The 24,808-nt window shown below is 49.3% G+C and overlaps 2 protein-coding genes and 1 non-coding gene across 3 annotated transcripts; 1 reads left to right on the forward strand and 2 right to left on the reverse strand.

The window, feature by feature from the left end:
• Positions 1-2,292: 2,292 nt before the first annotated feature.
• On the reverse strand, positions 2,293-6,907 carry gnl3 (G protein nucleolar 3). Its single transcript, XM_068599006.1, has 15 exons — positions 6,800-6,907; positions 6,543-6,601; positions 6,292-6,432; positions 5,181-5,294; positions 5,028-5,102; positions 4,831-4,960; positions 4,640-4,743; positions 4,230-4,380; positions 3,985-4,072; positions 3,708-3,885; positions 3,487-3,629; positions 3,196-3,314; positions 3,010-3,119; positions 2,752-2,809; positions 2,293-2,675 (listed from the first exon to the last, which is right to left on the reverse strand). The coding sequence occupies exons 1-15, from the start codon at positions 6,810-6,812 to the stop codon at positions 2,602-2,604; spliced, it is 1,557 nt and encodes a 518-aa protein (XP_068455107.1). The 5' UTR covers positions 6,813-6,907; the 3' UTR covers positions 2,293-2,601.
• LOC137801702 (small nucleolar RNA SNORA47) lies at positions 4,480-4,610 on the reverse strand. The gene has a single exon (XR_011079904.1). It is a non-coding gene; the product is annotated as a small nucleolar RNA SNORA47 (small nucleolar RNA).
• Positions 6,908-8,261: 1,354 nt separating the features above from the next.
• On the forward strand, positions 8,262-11,667 carry LOC137801670 (uncharacterized). Its single transcript, XM_068599016.1, has 2 exons — positions 8,262-8,525; positions 9,489-11,667. Exons 1-2 carry the CDS (start codon positions 8,315-8,317, stop codon positions 10,406-10,408), a joined length of 1,131 nt encoding a protein of 376 aa, XP_068455117.1. The 5' UTR covers positions 8,262-8,314; the 3' UTR covers positions 10,409-11,667.
• The last annotated feature ends 13,141 nt before the right edge of the window (positions 11,668-24,808 follow it).

Consider the following 24,808-nt stretch of genomic DNA (forward strand, 5'->3'; position numbering starts at 1 on the left):
ATGTGTTCATATAGCGTTTAAATATCCTGTTTATGTATTAATGTAGAGTTTAAATATCCTGTCTATGTATTAATGTAGCGTTTAAATATCCTGTTTATGTATTAATATACAGTTTAAATATCCTGTTTATGTATTAATATACAGTTTAAATATCCTGTTTATGTATTAATGTAGAGTTTAAATATCCTGTTTATGTATTAATGTAGAGTTTAAATATCCTGTTTATGTATTAATGTAGAGTTTAAATATCCTGTTTATGTATTAATGTAGAGTTTAAATATCCTGTTTATGTATTAATGTAGAGTTTAAATATCCTGTTTATGTATTAATGTAGAGTTTACATATCCTGTTTATGTATTAATGTAGAGTTTAAATATCCTGTTTATGTATTAATGTAGAGTTTAAATATCCTGTTTATGTGTTCATATAGAGTTTAAATATCCTGTTTATGTGTTCATATAGAGTTTAAATATCCTGTTTATGTGTTCATATAGAGTTTAAATATCCTGTCTATATGTTCATATTATAATATACTAATGATGTATAATATACTGATGAAGTATATTATTATATACTAATGATATATAATATACTAACGATGTATATTATAATATAGTAATGATGTATAACATTATATACTAATGATGTATAATATTTTATACTAATGATGTATATGATAATATACTGATGGTGGATATAAAATATACGAATTTGGCTGCCATGAACATTCACAGACGTTTTCCTGGTGTCACAGTCATTGAGGTCAGTTTTTTGTTGTGGTGTCACAGTCATTAAGGTCAGTTTTTTGTTGTGGTGTCACAGTCATTGAGGTCAGTTTTTTGTTGTGGTGTCACAGTCATTAAGGTCAGTTTTTTGTTGTGGTGTCACAGTCATTAAGGTCAGTTTTTTGTTGTGGTGTCACAGTCATTAAGGTCAGTTTTTTGTTGTGGTGTCACAGTCATTAAGGTCAGTTTTTTGTTGTGGTGTCACAGTCATTAAGGTCAGTTTTTTGTTGTGGTGTCACAGTCATTAAGGTCAGTTTTTCCGTGTGTTTCAGTAAACGTGGTTATTCTCCTGCTGCTGGCCGTCGCCTTCCTTATTATAGTTCAACCAAATCTGCTCAACCTCGGTGACATTTTAGGCAAAGAACAGCCAGATATGTTTCTGTTGTTGCTGCTCAGAGTCTGAATGTGTTGTTGTAGACATCTCATCAGACTGTAGACATCCTTAAAATACTTCTCTGTGAACGGTTGGCTGAAGATCCAACACCTTTTAGACCCAACGCTTCTAAACACACCACATTGTTTCCTGTGGAAGTGACTGTGATGCTTTTCACAGTATCACAACACAACACAGCAGCATCTATTAGGACGTGCTGTCAGGATTCTGAAGAAGCTTTAAAGAAATGGTTCAACATATCGATGACGTCAATCTTCTCAGGTAACTCAGGAAGATTGGGAATCAAAGGACCTGATAAAATATTGAAGTATTCCTTCAACAGTCAGTTTAATTATGCAAAAAGTGACTGTTGTTTTCATGTCGAACTGTTTGAACCTTGACACGATGTATTTGTGACAGTTTGACTCTCGATGACCACAAAACGTCCTTCAGGCGGTTCAGGAGCAGCAAAGCTTTGTGAAAGCTGCCCAGCTCCTCCACTGGAGGGCGCCACAAGCCCTGCAGGACGTCCTCCTCCTGCCGCTGTGGGACCGCCGGTTCATCCCGACCGCGCGGGGACACGGAAACACCCGGGGCACGAGACGGGAACGCCCCCAGCAGGCCACGCCCCCAGCAGGCCACGCCCCCAGAGCACCTGACGTTTCATTGCAGGGCCTGTGCATCTGCCTCAGCACTGAAACCTTTACCTGCACAGCCCGCCCCTTCCGTTACCTCAAGTACCTCAAGTACCTCGCTTTCTACTTCATGTCCTTTCAGTGTTCTGTGCTTTTCATTTCTATTGCCAGGACAGGAGATGCTTTCCATTAGTCCATTAATGCCTGGCAGTCTTGCCCATTACTTTAGAACTGCCAGTAACAATAGTTTAGTGTGCTGATGTTTTGAACATGTTGTGTAAGACGCCTCTGCAGAAATGTGATGATTGTTTGCTCAATATTCTCATCGTGCTCTGTGCACACACACGCACGCACACACAACCTTTAACACAAAGGTTTCCTCTTGTACGGCACATGAAATAAAGAGGTTTATATTTTCAATCTGGTTTTCCAGTTGTAGTAATACTTCCTCCAGAGAGACGTTCCAACAGCATGAAACCGCTTTAGGAAAATGACATGATGGTTTTGGAGAGGCTTTATTACACTTTGTTGTCTATTTACAGTATCCGGGTGAACTCACTTACAAATGACCTGTGAAAGCAGCACATGGAAGAAGAAGCAGTCCTTGATATGTACACAACAGATGAAGTCCATGTCTGCAGAGTCCTGGATGCCAGGGATCAAGATGAAGAGCTTCGTCTTCCAGACGCAGTTTAAGAACAATCGCTCACCCTGAACCAGCTCTGCCCGCCACGAGGCGTTCAAGGCTCTCGACACCGATTCTTTATATAAACACGTCTACAGGTCCTGCAGACAAAGCCGGCGGCGCTCATTTAAAGTCTGTGTTGAAGTCGTAGGCGTCGTCGGTGGAGACGGACTGAAACTGCACATGAAGCGCTGGCCCTGCAGGACGAGAGCAACAATAAGACCCTGAGCAACGCCGCGCTGAAGGACTTTCCCTTTCTTAAACACTACTTACTCTTAAGGGGCTCGTCCGGTTCTTCTGTTTGACTCGTTTCCTCAGCACTTTGCAGAGGCTGCAAGAAAAGGAGAAGTTTCAACTACTGCAGCGCAACAACCTTCAAGAAGCAACGCGCTGCAAGAGAAGCGCAGCCAGCAGGATCAGAGTTGGATTAGAAGTCTTCATACACAAATCGAGACATGCGTTGTTGTCCTCATTTCCTGGAGAGCGGCCCGCTCACATCATTAAGCATCTGTACGGCCTCGCGGTCATTACCTCGTTCTGTTCTGCAGGTTTCTCCTCTGGGGACTCGACCCTCAGCAGACCGGCCGTCGGGCCTTTGGAGGTGAAGCTGATGCTGCTCGCCTGGCTCGGGAACTTAACTCCTAAAAAGAAAGTTATGTTCAGCCAAGAGTCTAAAAGGCGATGCCGTGCCGTCAGTATCCGGATGTAGTGCTGTACCTTTCAGAGTGTTCTGGTTGCCCGTCTCCAGAAGGTTCACATCCCAGCCGCCGTGCGTCTGCGTGTCTGCAGGCGGGCCGGCGTCCTCGGGCACCTTGCAGTGGTAGCTCACCGTGGACCTGAGGAGACAGACGGTTTAGATTAAGATTATGAGCGGATCATTTCCACCATGCAGTCACTGTGCCGGTGTGGGATCAGAGTTGGATTAGAAGTCTTCATAATGAACTCCAGAGCTGCGTTTGGTCCTCATTTCCACACTAAAGCGCTGCCCCTCTGCTCCTGCAGACTCACCCGGTCCAGTCAGCCAGGAACACCGAGGCCGCGCGCTCCGCGTTGGGAACGCCTCCCTTCTGCAGGAAGCCGCGCTTCTTGGCGAACAGAGTTACAAACTCCAGAGAGTTCCTGAAGTCTGGGACGTTGTACTGGAGCATGATCTGAAACCATGGAAACAAGAAGTCACTCAACATCTGAGTTCACTGGCGGCGCGGCGGTCACGTCCTCATCCCTCCTACCTGGCTGTGGTCGCACTGCTTCAGCAGCGTCCTGACGGCCTCCAGCACGCTGCCGGCGCCCTCCTCCACCTGCAGGCTCCTCAGGGCCATGGAGGCGGGCGCGTTGGAGGGCGACGCCACGACGCCCGGGCTGTCCATCATCTTCACGTTCTTCAAGATGTGCACCTCCTGCATGGACCTGAGGGAGGGAACCGAGTGCTTAACTCCAAACAGACCGAGCAAGGCGTTACACAATCGCACAGTAAAGTCATTCGGCTGAGTCGTGTCGAGTCCTCACTTGGTGAGGCCTCTCTTGATGCCGGCGTTGCAGGCCAGGACGCCCTTCATGCTGTTGATCAGACTGCTTTTCCCCACATTAGGAAATCCTGCGGGCAACATAGACCACGCACTTTAAACTAACAACACAACCAGCAGGTCCACACGTCAGACACAAGAACTCACTGTGCACGCACGCACGCACGCACACGCACACACACACACACACACACACACACACACACACACACACACACACGGTCTTACCAACGACTCCCACTCGGAGTGACGCTCCGTCCTGCTGCGTGGCGGCGTAGCTGCTCAGCAGCTCCGTGAGCACCGCGTTCCCAAAGCAAGCGGCCGTTCTGGATCGGTCCAGGACGTCGTTGGAGGCCACGATCCTGCGCTTCCTGGCTCGCTGGTGAAGACATCAACATCAAGGTGCAGTTGTATTTGGTTTGCATGTCAAGAGGCTGAAGCTCCGCCCGCAGCGTCACAGACATCATTTCACACGTTTAGAATGTTAACAAACACGAGCCGGAGCTCTGCGCGTGGCAGACGCTTCATGCTGTGGTTTGTGTGTTGCTCTTGGAGGTTAATAACCAGTTAGAGCAGCACAACAAGCTGCTCCACCTTCTCAGGCCTCCACATTAAACATGTCCAGTCAGGTGACCTACCAGGGTTTTGTCCACGATCTGTGTCGATGCTTTGAACGCCACGACGGGGAACTCCAGCTGTAAGCTCTGTATCCAGCGCTGCACGTTCTCCTTGGGTACCAGATCTACAGCACAACGTCACCACTTAGTCTCCATTCAAACCGGCTCAGTGCGTAGTGACAGTCATCATGGCAGCGCTCCGCTCCACTTACCTATTTTGCTTAAAACCAGGAGCAGTTTTTTATTGCCGCGCAGCACCGCCTCCTCCAGCTGTGGACACCTGCAGCCCAGCGGGTCACGCGCGTCCAGGACTTGTATGACGACATCCGATGCATCGATTACCTGGAAGAGAAGCGGTCAGCCAGGACCCGCTGGAGCCTTTCCTCCTGCAAAGCCCTGTCAGAGTTACCTTGTTCAGTTCAGAGCACAGGAAGTGCCTTGAGCTCCGGTCTGGAGACGCTTTCTCTGGCTGCTGCTCCACGGCCTGAGAAGAGCAGCAGTCAGTCTGCAGGCCAGTAAACTCACCTCAACTTATTTAGTGTATTTGAGCCCAAGCTTTTACCTGCCGAGCCTTCTTGGCCTTTGGTTCTTTTTCTTGACTTGCAGCCTCTTTTTTCCTCTTCTTAGCTCGCTCCTCTATCTTAGTTTTCTTCTTCTTCTCTTTTTCTTCTTCAATCTGTGAGAGAGAAGAAAAATGTATTGAATGTTTACGACAGCAGAAGGCAGCTCATCTAAAACTGACTCCACACGTACTGTGCCCTCACTTTGCCCTCACTGTACCCCACGCAGTGCCCTCACTGTGCGCGCAACACCCCCCACTGCCCCCCTCGCAATACCCCTCGCTGCACCCTCGTCCTCCTCGCGGTGCCCTCGCTGCCCCCCCTCGTCCTCCTCGCGGTGCCCTCGCTGCCCCCTCGTCCTCCTCGCGGTGCCCTCGCTGCCCCCCCTCGTCCTCCTCGCGGTGCCCTCGCTGCCCCCTCGTCCTCCTCGCGGTGCCCTCGCTGCCCCCTCGTCCTCCTCTCGGTGCCCTCGCTGCCCCCCCTCGTCCTCCTCGCGGTGCCCTCGCTGCCCCCCCTCGTCCTCCTCGCGGTGCCCTCGCTGCCCCCTCGTCCTCCTCGCGGTGCCCTCGCTGCCCCCCCTCGTCCTCCTCGCGGTGCCCTCACTGCCCCCTCGTCCTCCTCGCGGTGCCCTCACTGCTCCCTCGTCCTCCTCGCGGTGCCTCACTGCCCCCTCTCGTCCTCCTCGCGGTGCCCTCGCTGCCCCCCCTCGTCCTCCTCGCGGTGCCCTCTCTGCCCCCTCGTCCTCCTCGCGGTGCCCTCGCTGCCCCCCCTCGTCCTCCTCGCGGTGCCCTCTCTGCCCCCCCTCGTCCTCCTCGCAGTGCCCTCGCTGCCCCCTCGTCCTCCTCTCGGTGCCCTCGCTGCCCCCCCTCGTCCTCCTCGCGGTGCCCTCGCTGCCCCCTCGTCCTCCTCGCGGTGCCCTCGCTGCCCCCCCTCGTCCTCCTCGCGGTGCCCTCGCTGCCCCCCCTCGTCCTCCTCGCGGTGCCCTCGCTGCCCCCCCTCGTCCTCCTCGCGGTGCCTCACTGCCCCCTCGTCCTCCTCGCGGTGCCCTCGCTGCCCCCCCTCGTCCTCCTCGCGGTGCCCTCGCTGCCCCCTCGTCCTCCTCGCGGTGCCCACCTGCAGCCTCCTCTGCTCGGCCTCCCGCAGGACTTGCTCCTTGAACGGGGCGCTGCTCGGCACGCCGGGATCCTTCTTCACTCGTTTGCTCACTCCTTTCTTTTTTGCCTCTTTTTTTAACTTTCTGTTGTGATCTTTGACCTGAAACACAAAACAATCTCAGTCTTCTTGTAAATGAGCCTCGACGAGCTACACGCTAGCAGCAACGTTAGCACGAGGCAGGAACGGCCATCTTGAAAGTTAAGTCTTACCTTTTTCTGTATTTTATAGCGTTTGGAACACGAGACCCGCTTACTCGCTTTCTTTAGCTCTGAAGACAAGAGAGAAAACTAAGTTATCAGCTAACAAACTGTAAAGTATGCCGTTCGTGATTACAACGGTTACAATTAAAATGGTGTCTTTTCATGATTAAATATGTTAAATTAAATGTTCGCGATTAATCCATAGAAAAAACAAACAATTAAGCCCATGGAGGCGGTTTGACCAGCTCATATCGGGGCTTACTCACTTGGTCGCTTCATCGTGGAGCTGCGGAGCCGCAATGGGACTGCGCTGCTCTCACACGTGGAGGAGAGCGCCGGATAAACGCTCCGTCACTTCCGCTTCTGTTGGTTGTTTCGCCGAGAGACGAAGGTTCCGCCCCTGTCGAGCTGGAGTATATTATCTATTAAACCCATAAGAGAAGTTTATACTGACTAAAGTATGGAGTATATAATCTATTAAACCCATAAGAGAGGTTTATACTGACTAAAGTATGGAGTATATTATCTATTAAACCCATAAGAGAAGTTTATACTGACTAAAGTATGGAGTATATTATCTATTAAACCCATAAGAGAAGTTTATACTGACTAAAGTATGGAGTATATTATCTATTAAACCCATAAGAGAAGTTTATACTGACTAAAGTATGGAGTATATTATCTATTAAACCCATAAGAGAAGTTTATACTGACTAAAGTATGGAGTATATTATCTATTAAACCCATAAGAGAGGTTTATACTGACTAAAGTATGGAGTATATTATCTATTAAACCCATAAGAGAAGTTTATACTGACTAAAGTATGGAGTATATTATCTATTAAACCCATAAGAGAAGTTTATACTGACTAAAGTATGGAGTATATAATCTATTAAACCCATAAGAGAGGTTTATACTGACTAAAGTATGGAGTATATTATCTATTAAACCCATAAGAGAAGTTTATACTGACTAAAGTATGGAGTATATTATCTATTAAACCCATAAGAGAAGTTTATACTGACTAAAGTATGGAGTATATTATCTATTAAACCCATAAGAGAAGTTTATACTGACTAAAGTATGGAGTATATTATCTATTAAACCCATAAGAGAAGTTTATACTGACTAAAGTATGGAGTATATTATCTATTAAACCCATAAGAGAGGTTTATACTGACTAAAGTATGGAGTATATTATCTATTAAACCCATAAGAGAAGTTTATACTGACTAAAGTATGAAGTATATTATCTATTAAACCCATAAGAGAGGTTTATACTGACTAAAGTATGGAGTATATTATCTATTAAACCCATAAGAGAGGTTTATACTGACTAAAGTATGGAGTATATTATCTATTAAACCCATAAGAGAAGTTTATACTGACTAAAGTATGGAGTATATTATCTATTAAACCCATAAGAGAGGTTTATACTGACTAAAGTATGGAGTATATTATCTATTAAACCCATAAGAGAAGTTTATACTGACTAAAGTATGGAGTATATTATCTATTAAACCCATAAGAGAAGTTTATACTGACTAAAGTATGGAGTATATTATCTATTAAACCCATAAGAGAAGTTTATACTGACTAAAGTATGAAATATATTGTCTATTAAACTCATAAGAGAGGTTCATACGGAAGAGGAAGAAGAAGAAGAAGAAGAAGAAGAAGAAGCAGAAGAAGAAGAAGCAGAAGAAGAAGAAGAAGAAGAAGAAGAAGACGTAACTCAGGGTCACGTGACAGGGTCGCGCAACGTTTTGGTCCATTTTGGATGGTAGCGAGAGCTGTGCAGCCCACGAAAATGACCAAACTGCAGTTTCTGAACGTATTTCTGACTGAGCGGCTCATGCTCGCTGCGCAGGAGATCTACAAATCTGTGGAGGACACGATCCTGGAGTACCAGGAGGAGATCGCGATCCGGGAGCGGGAGAACGACCACTTGAGACGCAGGCTGCGGGACGCTGGGATGGAGACATGGCCAGGTTAGCTCCGCTGTGGTGGGTTCAGGGTCTGCGAGGTTTCAGGGCAGGACTGCGGGCAGAAACAGTGAGCACAACACAACACACGGCGTCACCGGGACCTCACCTCTGGACCAGGGCCCTTCAGCCGCTAGCGAGCTCGTGGACTGGAGCTGCTGTGCAGCGGCTAGCTAGCCACCTTTGTTCGTTAGCCTAGCAGCTAGCTTAGCCGGCGAGCTCATCGCTCTGTCCGGACACTGTGTGCGCTTCTGTCGGAGTGGTGGACTGATAACACATCGTGTGGGTGTTATTATGGGCTATGAGTAATGCTAAAGGTGCCAATATGTATAATAAGTAATGATCGAGGTGCTATTACGTATTACGAGTATGATAACTTAAGCTAAAGGTTCTATTATGGGCTATAAGTCATGCTAAAGGTGCTATTATGGGCTATAAGTCATGCTAAAGGTGCTATTATGTATACTAAGTCATGCTGAAAGTGCCATTATGTGTTTTGACTATAATAAATAATGCTAAAGTTGCCTTTATGTATAATAAGTATTGCTGATTGTGCTTTTATGTATAATAAGTATTGCTGAAGGTGCTATTATTTATAATAAGTAAAGCTACAGGTTTATGTGTAATAAGTAATTTTAAAGGTGCTTTTATGTATAATAAGTATTGCTGAAGGTGCTATTATATATAATAAGTAAAGCTAAAGGTGTCATGTGTAATAAGTCATTTTAAAGGTGCTATTATGTATAATAAGTATTGCTAAAGCTGCCATTATGTATTGTTCTGCTGCATCACTATGTGCTTTTACTGCCTCTTCTGGATAAGTCCGAGAAGCAGTCACTGGTTCACCTTCCTCTAAAAGTATCAACAAACGCAGCACGTAGTTCCACTCGCATTGCACTGTTGTGTTTACAGCAGTAACGTCTTTCTTCTCCTCTGACCTTTGACCTCTTCCACTGCTTGTGTTGGCAGATCGGCCGTCCATGGCCCTGCTGGACGAAGAGGATGGAGAGCACCCGCGGCGTGAGTGGAGTCCCAGCATGGGGCATGAAGAGCGCATCCCTCTTCCCATTAAGGATAAAAGAGATCTCCGGGCCAGCCAAGGAGAGGACCAGCTCCGTGGCCACGGCTCTTGCAGCACACCAGAGAACTTGTTCCCGCCCCCGCGTGTTGGGAGTGAGTTTCCTCAGGAGGGCCCCCACACATCCACCCTGCCTCAGAGTCAAGGTGTGGAGAACAGGGAGAGGGATCCTGCACCTCGAGGATCCTCGAGGCACGTGAAGGTGGAGAGTGGAGGAGGCCACAGAGGCTCCACTTCTTCCAACAGCGGCGCACAGCCACTCGCTCCAGTCAACCCAAACTGTTCAAATGAGAACAACATTGACATAATCGGGGTGGAGAACGGAGGACAGATGGGTGGTGTGAAGGGGAATGGGAGTGGAGCCAACAGAGGACAAGCCTCTCAAATGCGCAACCAAGGAGCCAATGCGGTGGATTGCCCTCATCAAAAGTCCCCCCTTCAAGGCCACATGTCTTCCTTTTGCTGCAAAGTGTGCGGCGAGGCGTTTAGTCACGTCGGCCACCTGCACGTGCACGTACAAGTGCACACTCGAGAAAAACCGTATCGCTGTGGCGTCTGTGGGAAATGCTGCAGCTCCTCTGGCAGACTGCAGGAGCACCAGCGCAGCCACACGGGAGAAAAACCCTTTCGTTGTCAGATCTGTGGGAAGGGCTTCACGCAGATGGCTCACTTGAAGGTGCACATGAGGATCCACACGGGGGAGAAGCCCTACAGCTGCCCCGTGTGTGGCAAGTGCTTCAGCCGGTCCGACAAAATCAAAAGGCATCTCCAGACCCACAGCCGCGAGGGAACATATTTTTCACAGCAATGATGCAAGTGTCTGTGAATCGTCTTGACGAGGGACGTTTCCTACAACCCGCTGCAGTCGCTGCCATCAAACGAGGCTTTTCCTTTTTCTTCCTCCGGTCCAAGAACTCTGGATTGTGAAGCTCTCGGAGAACGTCAACATTGCTCCATGCCATAGTCCCTCCATAGAGTTTGTATTAGCCAGTTTAGTATGTCATTTACTTAATTTTGTACTTGTCACTGAGTATTACATCTTTTAGACACAATTTGAGTTATTAGATAGCTTTTCTGAATTATGTAGTCTTTCCATAGTCGTATAATTAGCATGACGAAGTCTTCCACACATGCCTTGAAGCTGAATTGCTTACAGGACGCATCCATGTGCAACATGGTCACGGCTCATTATCAACCCGTCGCTTCATATCCACAACTTTACACTTGAGTTTAAAATCCGCACACATCTCTCTTGTAATCGTTATTTTACGACCTCAGATTAAGACTCATCTCCATTTCCTCAGTTAACTCGAGAATTGATAAATGAAAGCTGAGTGTCATCTTCCAGTAACACTGCCAGTAGTCTTTCAATATGTTATGCAGCGATTGAAGCAGATTGAGGCGGTTAAGAGCGCCGTAAACTGTCAGCGCGACTAACCTGCCAGGAGAAGTCTGATCTGGTCTTTATCTTCACTTCACGTGCTGCAGAGCTAAAGTAAGGAGACGGCTCCACTAACCAGCTGTTCAGTAACCACTGGTCTCCTGCCAGCCTTCAGTCAGGAGTTGTGTTTTCTTTGCAATGACGTGCGCGATGGCGTCTGTCTGAAACGTGCAGAACGTCACTCTGGACGGGCCCTACAGTATTAGCTGGATCTATCTGTGGTTCTCCAGGGCTCTGCACTCGTCCATGTTCCACCACGCTCGTTCCCACGTGAGGCCATGCTCTTTCCTCGCGGACCGTCTCTCCTGCATCAGCGTTCTCCTCTCAGGACTGATGCTGCATTCATGCCACGACGTAGCAGCGCCCGACTGGAAGCTTGGTGGCGGTCGGGCCGGTGGGGACTCGCTCCCTGCGTGTGCATTAATATTCACCTCTTAAAACATAGAAATAACAATCAGCATCTGAAGCGGCTGCAAGAAGACGAAGTGGCTGCAGGCCGTGGGCCCTGAAGGCAGCGCGGCCTCCCAGCTGACCAGCAGCCCTCCTGCAGGACACTTTGCTCCTGCGTACACACTAATGTACAGCGTTGTATCATTGCCTATTAAATGTTATTTTTTAATAAAGTAGTAATTGAGTATCCATTGACTTGTACTGTATTGTAACAGTAACGATGCATCGTGTCCATGTGAGTCATGATAATATAATAACCATAATCACCCAAAAGAAGAACAATTTTATACTTCTGCCGTTGTGCTGCTGAGCAGCATGAAGCATCGCTGACGTCATTAGTCATTACTCAATACTCATAACTCATTACTCATTACTCATTAGCCATTGTTCATTACTCATTAGTCATTGGTCATTAATCGACCCTCCTGCTGCTGCTGAGCGTCTTGTGATGCTCTTTGAGAAAGAAGAGCTAGTTCCTGCATTGTGTGGTGCAGTAGCAGCTTCTCACCACCTGGTGGTGCACTTCACATCCACATGTGTTGAATGCATGAACAGCTGGTGGCTTCAAACTTTGACTTCATAAAAGTGCATTTAGCTCCACCTTCAAACATTAAAGACATAAACTACTCACATGGAGCCAAACAGGAAGTCCATTTACGGTGAATATATGAACGGCAGGAAGCTGTAGTCAGGAGGCCCAGGGTCATGACGGCGACCTCAAGGTCATGACGGTGATGCCAAGGTCATGACAGTGACGCCAGGGTCATGACAGCAACCTCAAGGTCATGACAGTGACCTCAAGGTCATGACGGTGACACCAAAGTCATGACGGTGACACCAAGGTCATAACGGTGACCTCAAGGTCATGACGGTGACCTTGACAGTGACCCAAAGTCATGACGCTGACCTCAAGGTCATGACGGTGACGCCAGGGTCATGCGGCAACCTCAAGGTCATGACAGCAACCTTAAGGTCATGACGGTGACCTCAAGGTCATGGCGTGACCTTGACGGTGACCCAAAGTCATGGCGCTGACCTCAAGGTCATGACGGTGACCCTGAGGTCAACGGCAGGAGGTCCACTGCCGTGGAGCCAGCGTGAGGGAGGTTGTGCTTCAGGCTGCTCGTAAACTTTGTGGAGAGGAAGTTCCCTCAATCGTTGTCTGTTATTGTATGATGACATAACCAGAAGAACCAGAAGAACCAGAACCTTGTGGTGGAATCAGCGTCAGCACCAAACATGAGCACCTGAAGAATGAAGCACAACATTTACATTTACATGTAAACATATATATATATATATATATATATATATATATATATATATATATATATATATATAGATATAGATATAGATATATATCTATATCTATATATATATATATATATATATATATATATATATATATATATATATATATATATATATATATATATATATATGTTATTGGTTCACTACTCTGCTCTGTTGGTCAGGGAGAGAGAGGGACGAGCGAGCCAATGGGAGGAGGTCCTGGATGACTGCTCTGCTTCATGGGCCTCATTAGAGGTGAAGCTTTGTGACAACGCTGTGACCCAAGAGGGGCCCGAGGGGAGGGGCTCTGTTATCATGAGACCAGCGACTCGCATGGACTCGCATGGACTCGCATGGACTCGCAGGGACTCGCATGGACTGGTATGGACTGGTATGGACTCGCAGGGACTCGCATGGACTGGTATGGACTGGTATGGACTGGTATGGACTCGCAGGGACTCGCATGGACCCGCATGGACTCGCAGGGACTGGTATGGACTGGTATGGACTCGCAGGGACTCGTATAGACTCGCACGGACTCGCACGGACTCGTATGGACTCATATGGACTCGACTCGCCCATGAGGCGTCCGGGGAGGGAGGGAGGGTCGGTGAGGGGAGAGAGGGGAGGGGGGGTTGGGCGAGGGAGGGAAGGAGGGAGGAGGAGGCGGTGGGGGGGGGGGGGGCGAGGGAGGGAAGGAGGAATGGAGGAATGGAGGGAGGGAGGGAAGGAGGGGGGGGGAGGGGTCGGTGGGGAGGTTGGGCGAGGGAGGGAAGGAGGAATGGAGGAATGGAGGGAGGGAGGGAAGGAGGGGGGGGGGGGAGGGGTCGGTGGGGAGGTTGGGCGAGGGAGGGAGGGCGGGTCCCATGAATACTGCCAGACTTTCACGTCCATCCTGTTCCTCGGTCCGGCTTCCTGAGTTATCTCATCATTCCAGGATTAGATGACAGGTTCTCTGTTCTGTGACTGGAGGAGTTGGCCACGCCCACAACGAGCAGCTCCCTTCCTCAGTACTCATATTAGTTTATAGAGAGAAGAGAGAGGAGGAGAGGGTTTCTGGGTCATTTCATCAGAACATTGTGAGCAGCAGAGAGGACGAAGAAAAGATCCTGAGATAAAAACACAAATAAGTTTTATCTTCATTAATATCTTTGACCATAAATGAAGCCGATAAGAAACAAGTTTCAGCTGCGAACACATTCTGCTGTGGCAGTAATGCAGCAGATGTCTGGTGGCCATCCACCGTTAAACTAAGAAGAAGAAGAAGGAGAAGAAGAAGAAGAAGAAGAAGAAGAAGACGAAGAAGAAGAAGAAGAAGAAGAAGAAGAAGAAGAAGAAGAAGAAGAAGAAGAAGAAGAAGAAGAAGGAGAAGAAGACATTCTTTCTGCTTGGCTTCATACACTTGAATGTTGAATTGTTCATTTAAACTGAGAACTCATTATAATAATGATAACTTATTTAATTGTGTGAATAAAATCAAATTCTTGGGGATAAAACATTTTCTCTAATTTTAATTTAAACAATCTTACTCACATGCTTCTTCGAAGATGAAATCTTTGTGTCTGACAAAGTCTGTTTAGGAAAACACTATGAGCTGTATAGTTCTTGTTTTATTATTATTATTATTATTATTATTATTATTATTATTGCAATGGTTTTCACACAGTACAATGTTTTACTATCTGTGAGCTCGGGAGTTAAGCATGAACAGTTTTTATCATTTTAAAGTGTGCATATTTATTTATAGTGGATGCTCAGGGCTGAGAGATAAAGAACAATGTCATAAAACTGAATGTAGGAAAGTAGAGAAGCTTGAAATTCATGTTTATATTTTTAAAACATGTCCGTCTGTGACGGTTCTTTGGATCGAACATCTTCAACTACAAGCAGAGCACGACTCATTAAAACGCTGCTCGTCCTCAGAGGTCGTGACCTTCAGGTCACGACCTCTGAGCCGCTCACACAGATGCTGAAGCCACCGCAGCAGAGACCAGCTGATTGGCCGCAGCCGCTGTCCTTCAGATGACCAACAGATGATGTAATGGTTTCCATCAAAACCAGCATTGTCCCAGCACCGCCAGAGCTTTGTCTCTTTTTAATTGGGCCCAGAGTCATCTGCTGGTCCATCACGGCCTCACACCACCCATCAGCCATGTTGGGGCGACTGTGGCTCAGTGGTTAGCACGCCCATCTTTAGATCATGGGATCGGAGGTTCAATCTTGTTAGTCCATGTCCTTGTGTCCTTGAGCAAGCCTTAACCCCTAATTGCTTGTGTGTGTGTGTGTGTGTGTGTGTGTGTGTGTGTGTGTGCGCGTGTGTGTGTGTGTGACTCAAAGGGACATGACTGTGTCGACACAGCCACGTCGTGGGGACTCTCCTTCCTCTCAGAGGACGCGTCTCCCTGAGCAGCTGAGGTTTCATTCTGCATGTCTGTGATCACAGACTCGCTCACCTGCTGGTCAGGTACATGTGATGTGTTCAGCATTTAGCTGTGCTGTGTCTAGTGATGTGGAATAACAAGCTGTGGATTAATCAACAGGGAGAACATGAACTTTAGTCTTCAGCTGAGGATGTCACTTGTAGTATCTCAGTATCTCCATGGAGGGATGCTGGAGGATGCAGGCTGCTGGTGGTCCTCTTCTAAACGGGAGGTCTTTATGCCATGACAGCTTCTAGGCCCGGACCAAGAGAGGACCAAGAGGACCTCTTGCCTGGACCAAGAGCATCCACTACCAGTAGAGTCCTCTTCACTGGACCAAGAGAGGACCAAGAGGACCTCTTCACCGGACCAAGAGGATCCACTACCAGTAGAGTCCTCTTCACTGGACCTACAGGATCTTCTACCAGTAGAGTCCTCTTCACTGGACCTACAGGATCTTCTACCAGTAGAGTCCTCTTCACTGGACCTACAGGATCTTCTACCAGTAGAGTCCTCTTCACTGGACCTACAGGATCTTCTACCAGTAGAGTCCTCTTCACTGGACCTACAGGATCTTCTACCAGTAGAGTCCTCTTCACTGGACCTACAGGATCTTCTACCAGTAGAGTTTCCTCCCGTTGACAGTAAATAAAGTGAGTGATGAGCTGGATGTGCAGTTTGAGATCCTGGTGGAAGAGATGCTCTGAGGAGGGTTTCTCTCACAGCTGCAGACAATCTCTCTCTCTCTCTCTCTCTCTCTCTCTCTCTCTCTCTCTCTCTCTCTCTCTCTCTCTCTCTCTCTCTCTCTCTCTCTCTCTCTCTCTGAACCTTCATGGAGAAAAGTGAAGAAGAATGAAAGCAGGCTGAGTTTTCTGTTCTTGTGGCATTCCAGTCTTCATGCAGTCAGAGGACACACTTGCTTCCTTTGTCCTTGATCCCTTCACACCTTCTGTGCTCTCACTGGTCTCCATGGTAACACAGAGTCTGTCCAGGTCTCCCGTGGTGTCCAGACTTTCCTCTGAGACATTCCTCTGAGACTTTGCTCTGAGACTTTGCTCTGAGACTTTCCTCTGAGACTTTGCTCTGAGACTTTGCTCTGAGACTTTCCTCTGAGACTTTCCTCTGAGACTTTGCTCCCACTGACATGTTGTAACCCGTCAGCTGGCATGTAACCCGTCAGCTGGCATGTTGTAACCCGTCAGCTGACATGTAACCCGTCAGCTGGCATGTTGTAACCCGTCAGCTGACATGTTGTAACCCGTCAGCTGACATGTAACCCGTCAGCTGACATGTTGTAACCCGTCAGCTGACATGTAACCCGTCAGCTGACATGTTGTAACCCGTCAGCTGACATGTAACCCGTCAGCTGACATGTAACCCGTCAGCTGACATGTAACCCGTCAGCTGGCATGTTGTAACCCGTCAGCTGACATGTAACCCGTCAGCTGACATGTAACCCGTCAGCTGGCATGTTGTAACCCGTCAGCTGACATGTAACCCGTCAGTTGACATGTAACCCGTCAGCTGGCATGTTGTAACCCGTCAGCTGACATGTAACCCGTCAGCTGGCATGTAACCCGTCAGCTGGCATGTTGTAACCCGTCAGCTGACATGTAACCCGTCAGCTGACATGTAACCCGTCAGCTGACATGTAACCCGTCAGCTGGCATGTTGTAACCCGTCAGCTGACATGTAACCCGTCAGCTGACATGTAACCCGTCAGCTGGCATGTTGTAACCCGTCAGCTGACATGTAACCCGTCAGCTGGCATGTAACCCGTCAGCTGGCATGTTGTAACCCGTCAGCTGACATGTAACCCGTCAGCTGGCATGTTGTAACCCGTCAGCTGACATGTTGTAACCCGTCAGCTGACATGTTGTAACCCGTCAGCTGACATGTTGTAACCCGTCAGCTGACATGTAACCCGTCAGCTGACATGTTGTAACCCGTCAGCTGACATGTAACCCGTCAGCTGACATGTTGTAACCCGTCAGCTGACATGTAACCCGTCAGCTGACATGTAACCCGTCAGCTGACATGTAACCCGTCAGCTGGCATGTTGTAACCCGTCAGCTGACATGTAACCCGTCAGCTGACATGTAACCCGTCAGCTGGCATGTTGTAACCCGTCAGCTGACATGTAACCCGTCAGCTGACATGTAACCCGTCAGCTGGCATGTTGTAACCCGTCAGCTGACATGTAACCCGTCAGCTGACATGTAACCCGTCAGCTGGCATGTTGTAACCCGTCAGCTGACATGTAACCCGTCAGCTGGCATGTTGTAACCCGTCAGCTGGCATGTTGTAACCCGTCAGCTGGCATGTTGTAACCCGTCAGCTGACATGTTGTAACCCGTCAGCTGACATGTTGTAACCCGTCAGCTGACATGTTGTAACCCGTCAGCTGACATGTAACCCGTCAGCTGACATGTTGTAACTCGTCAGCTGGCATGTTGTAACCCGTCAGCTGGCATGTTGTAACCCGTCAGCTGACATGTTGTAACCCGTCAGCTGACATGTTGTAACCCGTCAGCTGACATGTAACCCGTCAGCTGGCATGTTGTAACCCGTCAGCTGACATGTAACCCGTCAGCTGGCATGTTGTAACCCGTCAGCTGGCATGTTGTAACCCGTCAGCTGGCATGTTGTAACCCGTCAGCTGACATGTTGTAACCCGTCAGCTGGCATGTTGTAACCCGTCAGCTGGCATGTTGTAACCCGTCAGCTGACATGTTGTAACCCGTCAGCTGACATGTAACCCGTCAGCTGGCATGTTGTAACCCGTCAGCTGGCATGTTGTAACCCGTCAGCTGACATGTAACCCGTCAGCTGGCATGTTGTAACCAGTCAGCTGACATGTTGTAACCCGTCAGCTGACATGTTGTAACCCGTCAGCTGACATGTTGTAACCCGTCAGCTGGCATGTTGTAACCCGTCAGCTGGCATGTTGTAACCCGTCAGCTGACATGTTGTAACCCGTCAGCTGACATGTTGTAACCCGTCAGCTGACATGTAACCCGTCAGCTGGCATGTTGTAACCCGTCAGCTGGCATGTTGTAACCCGTCAGCTGACATGTAACCCGTCAGCTGGCATGTTGTAACCAGTCAGCTGACATGTTGTAACCCGTCAGCTGACATGTTGTAACCCGTCAGCTGACATGTTGTAACCCGTCAGCTGACATGTTGTAACCCGTCAGCTGACATGTTGTAACCCGTCAGCTGACATGTAACCCGTCAGCTGACATGTAACCCGTCAGCTGACATGTAACCCGTCAGCTGGCATGTTGTAACCCGTCAGCTGGCATGTTGTAACCCGTCAGCTGACATGTTGTAACCCGTCAGCTGACATGTTGTAACCCGTCAGCTGACATGTAACCCGTCAGCTGACATGTTGTAACCCGTCAGCTGGCATGTTGTAACCCGTCAGCTGACATGTTGTAACCCGTCAGCTGACATGTAACCCGTCAGCTGGCATGTTGTAACCCGTCAGCTGACATGTTGTAACCCGTCAGCTGACATGTAACCCGTCAGCTGACATGTTGTAACCCGTCAGCTGGCATGTTGTAACCGGTCAGCTGACATGTAACCCGTCAGCTGGCATGTTGTAACCCGTCAGCTGACATGTTGTAACCCGTCAGCTGACATGTTGTAACCCGTCAGCTGACATGTTGTAACCCGTCAGCTGACATGTTGTAACCCGTCAGCTGACATGTTGTAACCCGTCAGCTGACATGTTGTAACCCGTCAGCTGACATGTAACCCGTCAGCTGACATGTAACCCGTCAGCTGACATGTAACCCGTCAGCTGACATGTAACCCGTCAGCTGACATGTAACCCGTCAGCTGGCATGTTGTAACCCGTCAGCTGACATGTAACCCGTCAGCTGGCATGTTGTAACCAGTCAGCTGACATGTTGTAACCCGTCAGCTGACATGTTGTAACCCGTCAGCTGACATGTTGTAACCCGTCAGCTGACATGTTGTAACCCGTCAGCTGACATGTAACCCGTCAGCTGACATGTAACCCGTCAGCTGACATGTAACCCGTCAGCTGGCATGTTGTAACCCGTCAGCTGGCATGTTGTAACCCGTCAGCTGGCATGTTGTAACCCGTCAGCTGACATGTTGTAACCCGTCAGCTGACATGTTGTAACCCGTCAGCTGACATGTTGTAACCCGTCAGCTGACATGTTGTAACCCGTCAGCTGACATGTAACCCGTCAGCTGACATGTTGTAACCCGTCAGCTGGCATGTTGTAACCCGTCAGCTGACATGTTGTAACCCGTCAGCTGACATGTAACCCGTCAGCTGGCATGTTGTAACCCGTCAGCTGACATGTTGTAACCCGTCAGCTGACATGTAACCCGTCAGCTGACATGTTGTAACCCGTCAGCTGGCATGTTGTAACCCGTCAGCTGACATGTTGTAACCCGTCAGCTGGCATGTTGGAACCAGTCAGCTGACATGTTGTAACCCGTCAGCTGACATGTTGTAACCCGTCAGCTGACATGTTGTAACCCGTCAGCTGACATGTAACCCGTCAGCTGACATGTAACCCGTCAGCTGACATGTAACCCGTCAGCTGGCATGTTGTAACCCGTCAGCTGGCATGTTGTAACCCGTCAGCTGGCATGTTGTAACCCGTCAGCTGGCATGTTGTAACCCGTCAGCTGACATGTTGTAACCCGTCAGCTGACATGTTGTAACCCGTCAGCTGACATGTTGTAACCCGTCAGCTGGCATGTTGTAACCCGTCAGCTGACATGTAACCCGTCAGCTGGCATGTTGTAACCCGTCAGCTGACATGTAACCCGTCAGCTGGCATGTTGTAACCCGTCAGCTGACATGTAACCCGTCAGCTGGCATGTTGTAACCCGTCAGCTGACATGTAACCCGTCAGCTGGCATGTAACCCGTCAGCTGACATGTTGTAACCCGTCAGCTGGCATGTTGTAACCCGTCAGCTGGCATGTTGTAACCCGTCAGCTGGCATGTTGTAACCCGTCAGCTGACATGTTGTAACCCGTCAGCTGGCATGTTGTAACCCGTCAGCTGACATGTTGTAACCCGTCAGCTGACATGTTGTAACCCGTCAGCTGACATGTTGTAACCCGTCAGCTGACATGTAACCCGTCAGCTGGCATGTAACCCGTCAGCTGGCATGTTGTAACCCGTCAGCTGACATGTAACCCGTCAGCTGACATGTAACCCGTCAGCTGACATGTAACCCGTCAGCTGGCATGTTGTAACCCGTCAGCTGACATGTAACCCGTCAGCTGACATGTAACCCGTCAGCTGGCATGTTGTAACCCGTCAGCTGACATGTAACCCGTCAGCTGACATGTAACCCGTCAGCTGGCATGTTGTAACCCGTCAGCTGACATGTAACCCGTCAGCTGGCATGTAACCCGTCAGCTGGCATGTTGTAACCCGTCAGCTGACATGTAACCCGTCAGCTGACATGTAACCCGTCAGCTGACATGTAACCCGTCAGCTGGCATGTTGTAACCCGTCAGCTGACATGTAACCCGTCAGCTGACATGTAACCCGTCAGCTGGCATGTTGTAACCCGTCAGCTGACATGTAACCCGTCAGCTGGCATGTAACCCGTCAGCTGGCATGTTGTAACCCGTCAGCTGACATGTAACCCGTCAGCTGGCATGTTGTAACCCGTCAGCTGACATGTTGTAACCCGTCAGCTGACATGTTGTAACCCGTCAGCTGACATGTTGTAACCCGTCAGCTGACATGTAACCCGTCAGCTGACATGTTGTAACCCGTCAGCTGACATGTAACCCGTCAGCTGACATGTTGTAACCCGTCAGCTGACATGTAACCCGTCAGCTGACATGTAACCCGTCAGCTGACATGTAACCCGTCAGCTGGCATGTTGTAACCCGTCAGCTGACATGTAACCCGTCAGCTGACATGTAACCCGTCAGCTGGCATGTTGTAACCCGTCAGCTGACATGTAACCCGTCAGCTGACATGTAACCCGTCAGCTGGCATGTTGTAACCCGTCAGCTGACATGTAACCCGTCAGCTGACATGTAACCCGTCAGCTGGCATGTTGTAACCCGTCAGCTGACATGTAACCCGTCAGCTGGCATGTTGTAACCCGTCAGCTGGCATGTTGTAACCCGTCAGCTGGCATGTTGTAACCCGTCAGCTGACATGTTGTAACCCGTCAGCTGACATGTTGTAACCCGTCAGCTGACATGTTGTAACCCGTCAGCTGACATGTTGTAACTCGTCAGCTGGCATGTTGTAACCCGTCAGCTGGCATGTTGTAACCCGTCAGCTGACATGTTGTAACCCGTCAGCTGACATGTTGTAACCCGTCAGCTGACATGTAACCCGTCAGCTGGCATGTTGTAACCCGTCAGCTGACATGTAACCCGTCAGCTGGCATGTTGTAACCCGTCAGCTGGCATGTTGTAACCCGTCAGCTGGCATGTTGTAACCCGTCAGCTGACATGTTGTAACCCGTCAGCTGGCATGTTGTAACCCGTCAGCTGGCATGTTGTAACCCGTCAGCTGACATGTTGTAACCCGTCAGCTGACATGTAACCCGTCAGCTGGCATGTTGTAACCCGTCAGCTGGCATGTTGTAACCCGTCAGCTGACATGTAACCCGTCAGCTGGCATGTTGTAACCAGTCAGCTGACATGTTGTAACCCGTCAGCTGACATGTTGTAACCCGTCAGCTGACATGTTGTAACCCGTCAGCTGGCATGTTGTAACCCGTCAGCTGGCATGTTGTAACCCGTCAGCTGACATGTTGTAACCCGTCAGCTGACATGTTGTAACCCGTCAGCTGACATGTAACCCGTCAGCTGGCATGTTGTAACCCGTCAGCTGGCATGTTGTAACCCGTCAGCTGACATGTAACCCGTCAGCTGGCATGTTGTAACCAGTCAGCTGACATGTTGTAACCCGTCAGCTGACATGTTGTAACCCGTCAGCTGACATGTTGTAACCCGTCAGCTGACATGTTGTAACCCGTCAGCTGACATGTTGTAACCCGTCAGCTGACATGTAACCCGTCAGCTGACATGTAACCCGTCAGCTGACATGTAACCCGTCAGCTGGCATGTTGTAACCCGTCAGCTGGCATGTTGTAACCCGTCAGCTGACATGTTGTAACCCGTCAGCTGACATGTTGTAACCCGTCAGCTGACATGTAACCCGTCAGCTGACATGTTGTAACCCGTCAGCTGGCATGTTGTAACCCGTCAGCTGACATGTTGTAACCCGTCAGCTGACATGTAACCCGTCAGCTGGCATGTTGTAACCCGTCAGCTGACATGTTGTAACCCGTCAGCTGACATGTAACCCGTCAGCTGACATGTTGTAACCCGTCAGCTGGCATGTTGTAACCGGTCAGCTGACATGTAACCCGTCAGCTGGCATGTTGTAACCCGTCAGCTGACATGTTGTAACCCGTCAGCTGACATGTTGTAACCCGTCAGCTGACATGTTGTAACCCGTCAGCTGACATGTTGTAACCCGTCAGCTGACATGTTGTAACCCGTCAGCTGACATGTTGTAACCCGTCAGCTGACATGTAACCCGTCAGCTGACATGTAACCCGTCAGCTGACATGTAACCCGTCAGCTGGCATGTTGTAACCCGTCAGCTGGCATGTTGTAACCCGTCAGCTGGCATGTTGTAACCCGTGAGCTGGCATGTTGTAACCCGTCAGCTGACATGTTGTAACCCGTCAGCTGACATGTTGTAACCCGTCAGCTGACATGTTGTAACCCGTCAGCTGACATGTAACCCGTCAGCTGACATGTTGTAACCCGTCAGCTGGCATGTTGTAACCCGTCAGCTGACATGTTGTAACCCGTCAGCTGACATGTAACCCGTCAGCTGGCATGTTGTAACCCGTCAGCTGACATGTTGTAACCCGTCAGCTGACATGTAACCCGTCAGCTGACATGTTGTAACCCGTCAGCTGGCATGTTGTAACCCGTCAGCTGACATGTAACCCGTCAGCTGGCATGTTGTAACCCGTCAGCTGACATGTAACCCGTCAGCTGGCATGTTGGAACCAGTCAGCTGACATGTTGTAACCCGTCAGCTGACATGTTGTAACCCGTCAGCTGACATGTTGTAACCCGTCAGCTGACATGTAACCCGTCAGCTGACATGTAACCCGTCAGCTGACATGTAACCCGTCAGCTGACATGTAACCCGTCAGCTGGCATGTTGTAACCCGTCAGCTGGCATGTTGTAACCCGTCAGCTGGCATGTTGTAACCCGTCAGCTGGCATGTTGTAACCCGTCAGCTGACATGTTGTAACCCGTCAGCTGACATGTTGTAACCCGTCAGCTGACATGTTGTAACCCGTCAGCTGGCATGTTGTAACCCGTCAGCTGACATGTAACCCGTCAGCTGGCATGTTGTAACCCGTCAGCTGACATGTAACCCGTCAGCTGGCATGTAACCCGTCAGCTGGCATGTTGTAACCCGTCAGCTGACATGTAACCCGTCAGCTGGCATGTAACCCGTCAGCTGGCATGTTGTAACCCGTCAGCTGACATGTAACCCGTCAGCTGGCATGTAACCCGTCAGCTGACATGTTGTAACCCGTCAGCTGGCATGTTGTAACCCGTCAGCTGGCATGTTGTAACCCGTCAGCTGGCATGTTGTAACCCGTCAGCTGACATGTTGTAACCCGTCAGCTGGCATGTTGTAACCCGTCAGCTGACATGTTGTAACCCGTCAGCTGACATGTTGTAACCCGTCAGCTGACATGTTGTAACCCGTCAGCTGACATGTAACCCGTCAGCTGACATGTTGTAACCCGTCAGCTGACATGTTGTAACCCGTCAGCTGGCATGTTGTAACCCGTCAGCTGGCGTATGGAGACAGTCTTTACTGTGAGGACTTCTTCCTGAACCTTCTGCTGTTCATCTTTAGTCACTAATGTGTCTGCACGTTCTCCTCTCTTTACGTTCTCCTCTCTGCATGTTCTCCTCTCTTTACGTTCTCCTCTCTGCAGGTTCTCCTCTCTGCACGTTCTCCTCTCTTTACGTTCTCCTCTCTGCATGTTCTCCTCTCTTTACGTTCTCCTCTCTTTACGTTCTCCTCTCTGCATGTTCTCCTCTCTTTACGTTCTCCTCTCTGCACGTTCTCCTCTCTGCAGGTTCTCCTCTCTGCATGTTCTCCTCTCTGCATGTTCTCCTCTCTGCACGTTCTCCTCTCTGCAGGTTCTCCTCTCTGCATGTTCTCCTCTCTGCACGTTCTCCTCTCTGCATGTTCTCCTCTCTGCATGTTCTCCTCCCAGCATGAGGAGTAGGAGGAGGAATAGGAGGAGGAGGAGGAGGAGGAGGAGGAGGAGGAGGAGGAGGAGGAGGAATAAGAGGAGTAGGAGGAGGAGCGACTCCCTCCAGCTGGAGTGTTGATGAGGAGCTGCACGTTCTCTCCTTAAATTATCACGCTCCAGCTGCCGCAACAGATCCAACACAATGGGCCTCATTGCATTCTGGGAAACATCCAGCAGGCCGTCAATGGCTCTTTTCTCTGATTGAATCATGTTTTACAAAACTATCCGCTGTTAGAAATGATGAAGTGGAGAGACACTAACACACCCTAAAC

This window comes from Clinocottus analis, unplaced genomic scaffold (genome assembly GCF_023055335.1).
Source record: "Clinocottus analis isolate CAN_PGR_092001 unplaced genomic scaffold, fCliAna1.0.p SCAF_42, whole genome shotgun sequence".
NCBI lineage: Eukaryota > Metazoa > Chordata > Actinopteri > Perciformes > Cottidae > Clinocottus > Clinocottus analis.

Coding starts and splice junctions, on each gene's coding strand:
- LOC137801670 (XM_068599016.1), top strand. CDS start 8,315: ATGGTAGCGAGAGCTGTGCAGCCCACGAAAATGACCAAACTGCAGTTT. Junction 8,526..9,488: donor TGGGATGGAGACATGGCCAG/GTTAGCTCCGCT, acceptor TTGTGTTGGCAG/ATCGGCCGTCCATGGCCCTG.
- gnl3 (XM_068599006.1), bottom strand. Junction 4,744..4,830: donor CCTGGTTTTAAGCAAAATAG/GTAAGTGGAGCG, acceptor GTTGTGCTGTAG/ATCTGGTACCCAAGGAGAAC. Junction 2,810..3,009: donor AACCTGCAGAACAGAACGAG/GTAATGACCGCG, acceptor CTTTTCTTGCAG/CCTCTGCAAAGTGCTGAGGA.